The following is a 14,180-nucleotide window of genomic DNA, read 5'->3' as shown; positions in this document are numbered from 1 at the left end:
CTCCTGGATTCTGAGGTTCTCAGGTTGGCCAGACCATGGGAGCTGTGGGATCTAGAGCCTCTGTGTCTCTGAATCCAGGTGGTAGTTCAGGGCATCCCAGAGGTATCCAGAGCTGTCATCCACATTGACGAGCAGAGCGGAAAGGAGAAGTACAAGCTTCTGGTGGAAGGTGACAACCTGCGGGCAGTCATGGCCACCCATGGTGTGAAAGGCACCCGGACCACCTCCAATAACACCTATGAGGTACCACTCAGCCCACCCCATCTCCTCAGGGTTAAGCTATCTTCCTGTGCTTCCTATAGGCCCTCAGCCAATTCCCAGCACACTTCCCCAGGCCCTCGAAATTTACTCTGGGCCTACCACTAAGAATTACCCAGTAATCCATTTTTGGGAAACAGCAGGGTTTGCTTTGAATTTTCTGGGCAGAGGAGGAAGTAGACAGAAGATTCAGTAGCGTCCAGAAGGGGCCTTCTCCACTCACCCCTTGCCATCCCTAGGTGGAGAAAACTCTAGGCATTGAGGCTGCTCGCACAACCATCATCAATGAAATTCAGTACACGATGGTCAACCATGGCATGAGCATCGACAGGAGGCACGTGATGCTGCTCAGCGACCTTATGACCTACAAGGTTTGTGGGAGGGGAAGCTGCAGGGCTGCCAAGGCATCTGGAAACCCACTCATAGGAGAATAGAGCTTCGGTGCTTCCAAGGCATGTAGATATACTACTATGAGGACCATGCTAGAAAGAAAGTAAGATGCAGCTGTCACTCAAAAACCAAGGCTTGGTGATGGGGCCAGGTGTTCTGGTAAAGTCCCAACATGAGAATTGCAGTCTCATGGCAAACACTCCCAGTTAGTAGAACAAGAGCCAGAGCATAGTTTTTTGTCTTGAGTTTTATCTTAAAGCAAAACTATCCATTGCCCAAAGCCCTGAGATTCCCATGCAAGCTGGGTATTTGCACTCTACTATGCCTGTTCACCACACTTCTACAGCCACTTCCAGGCAGAGGATAAGTGTAGGTGATCTAAAGCAGAACACTGGGAGTGGCATGCTAAGGTAGGTTGGTTGGTTGATTGTTTTTTTGTTTTTTCTTTTCCCCCACAAAATGTATTCCACTAGCAATGCTATAGGGCAGCAGTAAATGGAATTAAGTTTGTGACCTCCCCAAACACTCCTGTCTGTATTGCAGGCCCTCTGAAACCCAGTGAGAAACAGGGCCACTACGAAGGAAAGATCATCAGTTTTGTTTTCTTCTTGGGGGGCTGGCGGGGTACCAGGGATTGAACTCAAGAGCACTTGACCACTAAGCCACATACCCAGCCCTATTTTGTTTTGTTTTTTTTCTAGAGACAGGGTCTCACTGAGTTTCTAATTGCCTCACTGTTGCTGAGGCTGGCTTTGAACTTGTGGTGCTCCTGCCTCAGTCTCCCTAGCCGCTGGGATTATAGGCGTGTGCCACCAGGCCCAGAAACCATCAGTTTTAAGTCTTCTTTTCCAGTCTTACTTTGTTCAATTTTACTGTATAAGTTGAAGTAGACAATGTGCACCGCTTTTATTCTGACTTTTAACTGAAACGTTTTCTGTATTGTTAAATAATATTTCTAAATATTCATTTCTAATGATGGCACACCATTTCTTTGATGGAAGTAACTAAATGGAATTAACATTTTTCCTACTTAAAGCTTTTAAATTCATTCTGTTTTTAGTTCTTTGGGCCATAATAAAGAAGCAAGACCCCCCCCCCTTTTTTTTAAGTTAGATTCTCAATTCTTCGTTATCTACGTGGAGTATAAGGCTCCATGTCACCAGTGACCAGTTGCCTCCTGTGATAGTAAGGCTAGACTGACAACCTCAGGCCTGCAGTTATGACATGAACAGCTGTTGGGCTGATTTTGGGGGATGCACAGTGCTTTGGTTTGGTGCTTTTGTGAGTAGCTTGAGAGCCCTCTGAATGTATCCACAATACAGGGTGAAGTTCTGGGTATCACCAGGTTTGGCCTGGCCAAGATGAAGGAGAGTGTGCTGATGCTGGCCTCTTTTGAGAAGACAGCTGACCATCTCTTTGACGCTGCCTACTTTGGACAGAAGGATTCTGTGTGCGGTAAGTTTGGTGTTTCTAGAAGCAGAATCAAAGGGTTTTATTGAGGCAGGCTCAGGAGCTCAAGCCTGTGATCCCAGCAACTCAAGAGGCCAAGGGAGGTTGAGGCTAGAGAACCCTATTTTTGGAGGTAGGGGGAGCAGGAGATTTAACTCTGGGACACTTTACCACTGAGCTGCATCTCCAGTCCTTTTTGCTTTTTTATTTTGAGACAGGTTCTCATTAAGTTGCTTGGGGTCTCACTAAGTTTCTGAGGCTGGCCTCAAACTTGCAATTTTCCTGCTTTAGCCTCCTGAGTCACTGAGATTATAGGTATACACCACTATGCCCAGTGAGGATCACATCTTTGACGCTAGCTAGGGCAACTTAGCAAGACCTTGTCCCAAAGTAAAATTAAAAGGGCAGGGGATGTAAGTCAAAGATAAAGCGTGCTTGCCTAGCATGCACAAGACCCTGGGTTCCAATCCCAGTATTATCAAAACGAAAAGAAAGTGGCGGCGTTTATTATTTACAGGTTAGCCCATGGTTAAGGCTTCTTAAGGGTTGAATTGAACACACTGAGCAGGCAGTGCCTTTATTTTTTATGGTTTTGTTTTCGTTTTTTTTTTAGTTGTCGATGGACCTTTATTTTTTTTTATTTATATACAGTTCTGAGAATTAAACCCAACTCCTTATACATGCTAAACAAGTGCTCTACCACTGAGCTACAATCCTATCCCTAGAGCCTTTTATTTTCAAGAATAAAGACAGAGATTACAGAATTAGAACTGGTCAATCTCCAAAGCCTGACTATAGCACCCTGTTCTCTCCCACGCCCTCTCTAAGAAGGCTATCCTCTATAGATACAGGTAGTTTTATGACCAGGAAGAAAAAAATCAACCCTAAGTGTTTTGGAATTTTTTAGCTATTGAAGTAGTCTACTGTGTTGATCCTGCACCCAGTGTGTCAACAAGGCAATAGCATGGCCCCCTCAGCACCAGTAGGGTGGTCTCACTGTCCTGTCTCCTTGGGAAGCAGCTGGTGTGCCATTTCCATTGTGAAGCCCTTGTACCAGGCACCAAGTGTGCTGAGCCTCTCAGCCCACCTGGGAGGTCACCTTTAACAATGAGACAGGGGACAACCAAACTTGCTTGCCAGCTCGCCCTGCACTGCACTAAGCTTTGTCCTCCCCACACCACAAAGTGTCCCTGCAGGTGTCCTGGCCTAGGAACAAGGGAGTACTCAACAGTGTTTTTAAGACCACCTCTGTCCCTGAGTCAGCACTGAGTCCTGGGCCTTTCTGTAGCCTTCCTTAGTCCACAGGAAGACTGTGGGCCCAAAGGGGGCATTGGTGCAGGGCTGGGCTTGAAATGTTCAGCAACCTGCCCCAAGTCCCCCCCCCCCCCCCCCCAGTTAGATCCAAGCAAGTTGCAAGCCTGATTACCATGCCCAAGCCAGAGCTCTGCTTCCTGGTAGCCATTTCCTGTCACAATTCCTACTCTTGTGTGGATTTGTTAAATAGAGAATGGCTAGGTGGGGCTTCATTCAGAACATTCACTTATTTTTTTTACCCTTTTCTCCTTTTAAAAGCTACATGGGGTCTGGGGTGTATCTCAAAGGTAAAGCATTTGCCTAATGTTCAAGAAGCCCTGGGTTTGATCCCCATCACAAATAAAGGTGGGGGGAGGCACAAATTGGAGAGGAAGAGGAAAAGAAATTACACAGTTCTTCAAGTTAAAGAAGGGTGAGAGGAAAGAAAAAGAAGCACTGATTGATGTGGGGTGAGAGGAAGGCAGAGGAGAACAGGAGGCCAAGGCTGTAAGCAAAAGGAGAGCAAGTCTGCTGACATGGACCGCAACCCAGCAACCCACCCCTGACCCCAGGAAGCTGGGCTTCACTGCCCCACCTCCTCCTGCTGCCTCTCCACCACCACCCAACCCTTTGTAATCCAGCACAGCCACCCCACCCCACTTTGAAAAATTTCCTCTGCTCCTGGTCCTTTAGCACACTGAAAGCCTGGTTAGCCCTCAGTACGTGTTTTTGTTTGGTTATTTGCTTGTCTGGTTCCTTGTTGTCATGAAGCATGGAGCAGAGTAGCCACTTACATGCTTTAGAAGCCTGATGCAAAGCCAGAATTTGCTTTCTAAAAAGCCAAACTAGAGCTTATACAGAGACTTCTAAAAACCAAACTAGAGCTTACACAGAGACTCTGCACCGCCCCTCACTCGTGGAACTCTGCAGGAGCCTTCCTTCCCAGTGTCTCTATTCCAGGCTTGGGCGGCTGGTAAGCTTCGCCCTGCCCCTTCCTCTGAGCATAACTGACAGCTGCCTGCTACAGTTTCCAAGGGCATTGACATCTGCTCACTGCCATCCCAGTTGTTTGCTTCTTTCCAGGACCTAAGCTACAGATGCTGTGGGTGGCAAACTCAGTTTCCCAAGCATTATTCAGTACCCTAGCTGCCTAGCTTATGTTCTCAATGGCAGAGGCTACAGGATGCCTTGGCTCATCTGGAAGAGAACTAGCTGAATATATTTTAGTTTCCAAACAGTCTGCTGGGCCCTGAGCAGACAGTGTCCCTCCCTGAGGGTACAAAAGTCCCTCCACCTTCCCAGGCACACAGTACCAGGCCACTGCTTCAGAGTCATCCCTCATTTATAGATGAGAAGGAAAGTGATTTTCCAAGTTCAACCAATTGATGTGCTATGGAGCTAGAACTCAGATTCTAGTTTTCTAGTGCCTGATTCAATAGACTGTTCCTCTTGAAAACCCACCTATGTGTTGAGAGTTTTCTGATCTCAATTCTGCTTGGTTCCAGGGGTGTCTGAGTGCATCATCATGGGAATCCCAATGAACATTGGAACTGGGCTCTTCAAGCTGCTCCACAAAGCTGACAGGGACCCAAACCCTCCTAGGAGGCCTCTGATCTTCGACACAAATGAATTCCATATCCCTCTTGTCACATAGTCTGGGAACGAGGGGAGCTTCTCACATCTCAGCTCCTTGTGCCGTCTGCAGGTGGCCTAAAGAGACCTGTGCCAGTGGTCAGAGGGGGCCCTGACATCTCCAGGAGCAGCTCACCCTCTAATACAGGACAGCCCATACCTGACTGCTCTGGGGCACTGAGGGCTGGATTGTTGGTTATCTAACCTGTGAGCATCTCAGCACCTCCTACCACCCTCCCTCCCTGGACTTAAGAAGAGGCACAGCCAGGAGTCACTGCCCATCCTCCTCACTGCATAACCTCCACCAGCTTCCAGGTGTCTTCACGCCTGACTGTGAGCCAGGTCTGAGGCCCCACGCAGGCCAGGGCACGTTCCTGTTTCTTCTACTTGGTCATTCTGGAACCTCTCAATGTGGCATACACGTGTAAATATTATTGCGATTATTTATTTGCTCCATTTGAGGGATTTGGGATTTTTGTTTTTGTTTTGTTTTGGTTTTGAAACCAACAAGCTATAGAAACCAAGGAAGCATTAAAGTGTCACTGGAAAAGCTGGTTAAGCAAATAGGACCATCTAGACTTGGTAACTGAGCGGAGACTGTTGAGAGGCCCAAGCTCCTCTGAATTGTTGTCTTTAAGATGCTGTGTCTATCCTGTTGTTTTCCTCTACCCCTGACCCATAGTGGGGCTCTACCTTGTTTCAAAAGCCAAAGCTATTCTCCATGTCCTATAGAAGCCTCCATAAAGCTAAGAGCCTCTTGAGGTGGAGACAGGTATCTTAGAACCTGGCAGTATCCACAGAGATGATACACAGCTGGCTAGGCTGCCAGCGCTGCCTTCTGCTGACATCCACACCCCTCCTGAGGTGTCTCCCTGTCTGTGCCACCTCCCAGAACTGAAGGGTGCAGGGCTGGTGCAGAACTGATGGCCTATAAAGTACCCCAGGGGCAGTGGTGGGAGAGGAGTGCTCCTGGTCACAGGCAGGCACCAGCCAAGACAGGAGAGGAGGCGGCCCTCGTAGGGGGCGAGCATCAGCTGGAGCTGGGGATGTGCCCCAGCTGGCAACACAGTTCCCTTGAAGAGTATAAATCTCCTGGGACAATAGAAAGCAGACACTGAGGCTGTCAGAAGAAAACCAGCCTGGTGTCCTGGGCTTACTCAGGCTGCTGCCTGGTGCCAGCACCATTGCTGGAGGTCTGTCAGGGATTTGGAAGAGGTTTCACGCAACATAGGAAAGAAATGCAAGTAGCTCATCTTCTAAGAGGGGGTTTGCTCTTGGGGACAATGTGTTCTTTGTGCTGAATTTGCTCAGTCGGACTGGCTCAGAGCCAGGGATAAGTGGCAATGGCTGCAGTTCCCCTACCCCTGAAGAGCATTCTGTGGGGCTTGTCCCCCCACTTCCCTGCCCAGATGAGTCACATTGTTCTGGCTCTTCTCTGCCCAGGGAGTGAGATGACCAGAAAGCAGGGATTTGACACTATTTTCTTGCTCCAGTCATTCCTAAAGGTCTGCTGCTGCAGTGACAACAGGTTCAACTGTCTCCACTCTCCAAGAGACAACAGCCCAAACTGAAGGGACAGGAGGTTATTGTTTGAGTGATTAAAGAGATGGATGTGGTAAAAGAGGACACCAAAAGAATTGAAGCAGTATTTTCTAGAACTGTGCTTAAGTGCTTTGGATGTCCCTTTGTTGATTTCCCAAGTTCTGAGTTAATGCTGCTAAGGGATTCAGTGTTGCTGTTAGTTTTGGGATCGAAGGTAGAATCCGTGATTTCTCTCCCATACTGATGAGGTTCCTAAGTTAGCAATTCTTGACCCGAGTTGTTTTTAGAATTCCATTAAAATTTGCAGCTTGGCCTTAAATTTTGTCTGCATCCATTAGGCTGACCTGTGACCTTCTCTCAAGGTATCAAATGATGGGGAAAATGCCTTTTTTCTTAATATTCACCCTCATCCCTCCCTTTACAACAATTAAGGCTGTGAACAGTTGCTGACTCAGGGTTTCCACTCAGCACCTCACTGAGGCACTGCTCCTCACATAACCCAGGGAGGGCCACAGGGACCCCACGTGTACATACAGCTGCCTCTTGAAAACTTGCCTGGGAAGTTAGCCACAGGCCTGATCCAATCCAAGAGCCCTGGAGGACACAGCGTGGTCAGGGAGGGAACGCCAGGCCTGTTGTCCTGCAGCATAACGTATTACTGCAGGGCCTGACCGGGAGAGCACTCCAGTGTATGCTGACAGGTCAGTGGGAGACATAAGTGACCTATGGGTGCAGATTGACCCACATCACCCTGGGATCCAGCCAGGTGTGGGGCAGTCACCCAGTGAGAAGCCACATGCCCAGAGGACACTGCCCCCTCCTGGTACCACCACAGCATCAACACGGGCAGCATTCTCTGCTCCCCACTGTTCTGTGACAGTGTTAAAATTGGCCCTTGTGATCATCCTTCTGCCCTGGCATTAGCTTTCTGCCAGCAGACTGGAGACATGGCAGCAGGATTCTCAATAGTGATCTCAGGAAAGGGTTTGGATGTTACTCTCTGGACCTCTTTGGAAGAAATAAGAAAACATTTTATGTTTCAACTCATCCATGAGCAGTTCTCTTTCTGACTATAGAGGTCTGCCCAGCCCTTTCCTTTTACATCTTGTGGACCAGGGGGATTAAGATAGCTCTTGACTTGATTATAGCCCCCTGCTTTGTCAGCACTTCGTGGGTAGGAGAGACATTCTGGAGTCTTTCCGTGTCTGTCAGTTAAATTACGGTGCCATGTTTCTATTTAAGGATTTATCCATGTGTATTCACATTGATTCATGTCTGATTGAACCTGACACTATATAATGATTATTTTTCTTGAATTTTTGCTGTCTCTTGGCAGACCTCTTTATTTTTATACCAAAATGCAAGAGGAGAACCTTGTAAAACTATAGCAGCGTCATCCTTATGGGTTATGAAACAGGGCAATTAAGACTTGTATGAGCTCGGGCTCCTGAAATAGGAAATATCCCCTGCCACAAGCGTATCTCTCTGGGTGCTTCAACACCACCATGAGTGCCCCACCCTCCCCGCCTCTGAGATTTAGGAAGGTGAGGGATGAAATCAGCCCTGTGTTGAAGCTAATGCAGCAGGAGACAGTGGAAGAAGGTCTCCAAAGCTGGCACACTGGAAGTGCCCCCTGGCCAGGACCAGGTTCCTGACTTAACTGTTCTTTCATTCATTCAGTGAAGATTTAGGGCCTGCAATACCTAAGGCACCCATCTAGGAATTAGGGTTGCAGCAGTAAACAGGCCAATTAGATTTTTCTTTTTTTTGAGACAGGGTCTCTAGGTTTCCCAAACTGGCGTTGAACTGAGGGTACTCCTACCTCAGCCTCCTGAGTCACTGGGCTTGGACTTACAGGTATATACCACCCTGCCCAGCTGCAGATATTTATGCATCTATAAAGAATCCTTCAACAGAAGGGATGGAGCAAAGAGGATCAGGACCAAATTTGGCCAGCATGCCCTGCACTCTTGAGGCAAGCAGCAGCACCCAGGGTCTGTCACACACAGCACATGAGCAAAGGAAAGCTTGCCGTGACTGGCTGGTCCTCTGGTTCCAACCTCTCCTGACAGATCCTCTGATGGGCCTCCTTCTCTAGGAGGAATTCTGTGGATTCCAGAAGCTGTGCCCTGAGAAGAGGACACAAGTCTCATAACTGGGAAGGACATTGCCATCCTCCCCAGACCCCCCAGTCTGTTTACAGTATATGAACGTGTAAATGTTTAGGCCCAAGAAAACTTGATAAGTGTCATCAGAGTGTCAGGATTCAAATCCCCACCCTCATCGCCATTTTCTACCTGGTGACTTTGGACAAATGACTTTGCCTCTTTGCCTCACTTTACTCATTTATGAGACAGGGATGCCATTTAGTGTTGTCCAGCTCTAGGGTCACTGTGAGGGTGGTTTAAAAGTGACTGCACCTAAAGCTCTTAGTACAATGCCTTGCACATAGTACATAGTAAGTGTTCACAACTGTAACCATTACTATTTTTACTAAAAAAAAAAAAAATGAATTTGCAGTTAAATACCAACTCTCTGGCCCTTTGAGACAGGAGTCTCACTAAGTTTCCATGGCTAGCCTCAAACTTGTGGTCCTCCTGCCTCAGCCCCTTGAGGATTAGCTTGGATTACAGGTGTGTGCCACCAAGCCTGGTTCCTCTGTTCTTAATTTACCCAGATGGGGTTCTTTGTAGCCTTGGAAATCTGGCCTCCCTACACATGACATCTGCCCCACTGTTCAGTCAGTAGATCTAGGAAGTGTTGTACTAGTCTCTCATATTGGGCTAGGGAAGGGGATCAACCAGAGTCACATGGCCAAGGGCTTAAATAATTTCATTTGGGCCATAAAAATTGATTGTGCTCTTATGAGGGTAAGAGCAGAATAATCCAGACATTTCTTATAGGGAAATTTGGGTGTGACTGTTAGATTTATGATAAAACACAATGTCCTGTGACCTTTTTTCCATTCAAGAGAGGGTACCATTTTAAAGTCATTAACAGAGAATATAGTAAACTGGGAATGCTGGATGCCTCTGGGGACAAAAACTGGGTAACTGAAGGACAGAGGTAGCAGGCGACTTATTTTTTACTCTGCATTCTCTTTTACCTTTCTGACTTTGTAGCTTCTGAAGGTCTTGGTTTTTTTGTTTGTTTGTTTGTTTGTTTGTTTTGTTTTGTTTTTTGTTTTGTTTACACCAGTACCTAATGGTAAAGAAATTGAGTCATATTGGAGCAGCACTTGTTCTGGAAGTTACTGGAGTGTTCTGCTCTGGGAGTAATTGAGTGGTTCCTTCCAAGGATAACAAGAGAAAGGCGGAGGCACCAGCCAGGCACAGTGGCACATGCCTGCAGTCCCAATGACTCAGGAGCTCAAGGCAGGAAGATCATGAGTTCAAAGCCAAAAGCAAGATGCTAAGCAACTCAACAAGACCCTGTCTCTAAATAAAATACAAAAAAAGGGTTGGGGATGTGGCTCAATGGTGGAGTGCCCCTGAGTTCAAAAGCAGGAGGCACCAGCTAATCAGATGGGAGGTTGCTGTCATTGGTTAGGATAGGGTGACCAAAACTGCAGATTGACACAGCCCTGGATGCTAAGATTTTCCTCCCTGACATAAAAATTCTCAAGTGAGCCAAGCATGGTGCCACACACCTAAAATCCTAGCCACTTGGGAGGCTGAGGCAGGAAAATCACAAGTTCAAGACCAGCCTCAGCAACTTGGTGAGGCCCTAAACAACTTAATGAGACACTGTCTCAAAATTTAAAAAAATATGGACTGGAGATGTGGCTCAAGTGGTAGCGTGCTCGCCTAGCATGCGTGAGGCCCTGGGTTCAATTCTCAGCACCACATAAAAATAAAATAAAAGAAGAATATTGTGTCCACCTAAAAAACTAAAAATAAATAAATTTTTAAAAATTTAAAAAAAAAATTTAAAAGGCTGGGAATGCAGCTCAGTGGTTAATCTCCAGTTTCAAAAAAATGAAACTCAAAAGTGAGCGTTTCCGTGATAAGACAGTGGTTTCAGAGTTGCCAGGGAGGGACTTTGGGCCCCCAGCCTTCTACTCCATAGTGCCTTAGGTACGGCCCCATCCTCATTTCTCTAAGGTGTCTGCCCCAGCTCCAGGCCCTCCAGCCAGAAGAAATAGGGAAAGAGGCCTGGCACTGCCCTTTAAGGAAAGTTCCCCAAAGTCACTTGACACTTCTGTTTACATCCCCTCAGCCAGAACCTAGCCAAACCCAGCTTGAGGGAGGCTGGAAAACGTTTGGACTCTGGGTGGCCATGTGCCTAGCTAAAAATAGGGGCCTCTGTTAGCAAAGAAACAGGAGGGACGGGAAGTGGGCGAGGATCGTATCTCTGCCTGTGGTGTATCAGGACCTTTTTCCCATTTGGGCTCAACAAAGTTCAGAATATTCTCCTAAACTCCTCAGATGGAGTGCTGCTGGGGTGGGGTGAGATCAGGGACTTCTCCCCCCCCCCCGCCCCCCCCCAAAAAAAAAGAAATGCAGAACTAAGACCCTGACTTCTTCACTTTCCCTTTTCCTTTCTTGAAAATGTTATGCCTGAGTTATATATATAAACATTGACATTTAAATTAGATCATATTCCCTTAGCAGTATCAGGCAGTTCAGAATGGTCCTGAACTGATGGAAAATGTGACTGTCAAACATACGTTCCAAAATAACATGACTGCCAAACTACTACATCTGAACTCCAATGCTGGTCACGGGCATAGAATGATACATAAAATTGTTTTCTTCATTCTTCGTTTTCTTTTGGTAGCAGGGATTAAACCCAGGGGCACTTAATCACTGAGTCCCAGCCCAGTATGTCGCTAAGTTGCCAAGGCTGGCTTTGAACTTCTGATCCTCCTGCCTCAGCCTCCCAAGCTGCTGGGATTACAGATGTGCACTATCACATCTGGCTTCCAGTTTATTTGTAATGTAGTTCTCTATTATTGAGCAATTATTGACTAATTTAATACTAGATTTAATTCCATAAGGAAAGCAACCATGCAAAAAAAGGAAAAAATAAGTAAACTGGAGAAATTAATTTCAACTTTTTTATTTAAAACCAACATGTCCAAAATATTTCAGCATGTCATCAGCATAAAACATAAAATTGAGAAGTTTTAACATGCTTCCTGCTATTTTGGAAATCCAGCATGTTTTACACCTCAGGCTTCAAGTGCTCAATACCATACAGCCTGAGGTCGGCCATTCAGCTCCTTCACTTGCTACCCTAGCAAATTTCCAGCAAGTGCCTTTTGGAGCCTCAACCTGCCAGAAGTCATTTTCTGTTGCCTGTTAACCTGGCCTAAAATCCAAGGTCTATTTGAAAGTGGGTAATCCACACTCAAGAAAAGGCAAAGAGAGCCCCGCGTGGGAAGACCCAAACCTCACCACCTCCTTAGAAAGATTTTTCAGCTACCCAGGCCTTGAGGCTTGTGCTTCTCAACCTTCACTTTCTGGAAGAGCCCCAATGAGCTGGGGAAGTCAGGAGTTAGAAGAATAAATGTTCCTGTGCCCTCTGTCTATCCTTCCGGTAAACAGGCCTGACCGATTCTTTTGTCACACATGTCAGGCATGAGTAGACTGTGATAAAGTTCCAAGTTAAGGGAGCATGACATCAACTGAGGTTGACATTAAAAATAACAGCAACCAAACTCTCCCCAGATAGACTATACTGGTCTCCCAGGTGTACAAGTAACTCATTCAGTCTTCTGAGGACATAGTGCCTAGGGTAGGCAAGAGTTTGCAGACTGGGTGATAAATCCTCTGGTCTGGCAGAAATGGACCTGGGCTAAGATGCGTGAGACTCAAGTTCTAGTCCTCACTGGGCCACCCATGAGCAGCATTGCCTTGGGTATGCTGCCTCTGATCTTCTGTGACTCAGTTTCCCAGTCTGTAAATGGAGATTAGACTTGCAGCTATGTCCGTCGGCTTCCAAGCATCTCATGAGGCATTCAGGCTGGAAGGGATTTGTGTGTGGCTTAGCTGTGCTGCCACACAAGTGGATGGAACTGGTAGCTGCTCATAGAGTAAGTCTCAGCCAGATCCTCTCTCGCACTTGACACTCCTCCCTTTGAGGAACTGTCCTGAGACCCGGAGCTGAGCCCCGTGACTCTTCCCAGAGACCCCCATCCCAGGTGTCAGCAGAAGCTGCAGCTGATCCTGGCATTCCCTCAACACTGTCCAGGATACCAAAAGCACCATCTAAACTGGATGTTCTACTTATCTTGCTGGTTGTCTCTCTTCCCTGGTAGAATGTGAGCTCCGCAAGCACAGGGATTTTTGTTGTATTTTCTGCTTATCCTCAAGGCTTAGCACAGTGCCTGGCATACATCAGGGACTTTAAAAGTAGTGGTCAGACTAAGGGCTCAGTGGTAGAACATGTGCTCAGCATGTGCAAAGTCCTGAGTTCAATCCCCAGAACCAAAAAATAGCTAATTTTTAGCCACGTGCACTGGTGCATGCCTGTAATCCCAGGAGCTCCGGAGGCTGAGACAGCAGGATCGCAAGTTCAAAGCCAGCCTCAGCAAAAGCTAAGTGCTAAGCAACTCAGTGAGACCCTGTCTCTAAATAAAATACACAGTAGGGCTGGGGATGTGGCTCAGTGATCGAGTGCCCTGTTTTCAATCCCCAGTACATGCCCCCTGCAATTTTTAAATATATTGGTCAAATAAATAAAAATATATGAAAGAGTGGACTCAACTGTAAATTCCCCCTTAGAATGTAGCATCGGGAAGGAATTGAGGGCCTCCTGAGGTCGGCAGGCCTGGACAGAATCCCTGCCCACTTTATGGCTCCTTTGAAGGTGCTCCTCATCCTGAACCCACAATTCAGCTCAGATGTCCTGGCTGCAAAATGTCCCTATTCAAGGACTATACAAACCTGATTCCTCTTGTGCTCGTACCACTTCACAAGTTTCAATTCCAACTTTGCCCAGAGAGGGCCCCTCACAGGGTTGAAACCAGGGCCATGGGCCCTGACTCCCGCTTCCCTCTTCCCCCCCTTTCCTGCCTGTGGGCCTGGGCCCCAAATCTGGCCCCAAATACAAGAGCCAAAGCCAAACACTTCTAGTATATACCACTATGGGTGATTTATTTAAGGGTCTCCAAATAATCACTTAAGTGTCACCATAGCAACCTGAAGAGTTGCCATGGAAACTGGAGCAAAAACTGTCCCCATGGAGACACCTGGGAGACTCCATAGGAAATCATTACCAGGTGGAGGAAGCCAGGGCGGGAGGAGTTGGATAAATAACAGAGCCCCAAGCCCTGTGCGCTGGTGGGAAAAGGGGGACTGAGGGGGCAAAGTGGGAAAGATCAGCCTAGAAAGGCAGGCTGGTTAGTGATCCCCACCACTCCAGCCCCCCGTCACTGCACAGAAGAGGCCTGAAAGGAAAGACAGGACTCCACTATTAGTGGCAGCCCCCAGGAAGGACGTGAGAAGGAGGTTCATTTTTCCCTGTATACTCATTGGTACTGTTGGAATCTCTTTTTATCATAGGTGTGTAAAGAGTAACTATTCCAAAATTAAATAATTCATTTAGTGAACACTTACTGTGTTAAATATTTCAAATCCTCAAACCAACCCCATGATAGGTATCGTCTCCAT

General features: G+C 47.1%; 1 protein-coding gene across 2 annotated transcripts in view; it reads left to right on the top strand.

The window, feature by feature from the left end:
- Polr3a (RNA polymerase III subunit A) overlaps positions 1-7,842 on the top strand; it is a 40,192-nt gene extending 32,350 nt beyond the window's left edge. For both annotated transcript variants that reach the window (XM_076834389.1, XM_076834388.1), the window contains 4 exons: positions 79-243; positions 498-629; positions 1,971-2,103; positions 4,896-7,842. In XM_076834389.1, the coding sequence (XP_076690504.1) occupies positions 79-243; positions 498-629; positions 1,971-2,103; positions 4,896-5,044 (579 nt within the window). In that variant the 3' untranslated portion in view covers positions 5,045-7,842. The remainder of the gene's footprint in view (positions 1-78; positions 244-497; positions 630-1,970; positions 2,104-4,895) is intronic.
- The last annotated feature ends 6,338 nt before the right edge of the window (positions 7,843-14,180 follow it).

This window comes from Callospermophilus lateralis, chromosome 15 (assembly GCF_048772815.1).
Source record: "Callospermophilus lateralis isolate mCalLat2 chromosome 15, mCalLat2.hap1, whole genome shotgun sequence".
NCBI lineage: Eukaryota > Metazoa > Chordata > Mammalia > Rodentia > Sciuridae > Callospermophilus > Callospermophilus lateralis.
This window is presented reverse-complemented; position numbering and strand designations above follow the sequence as displayed.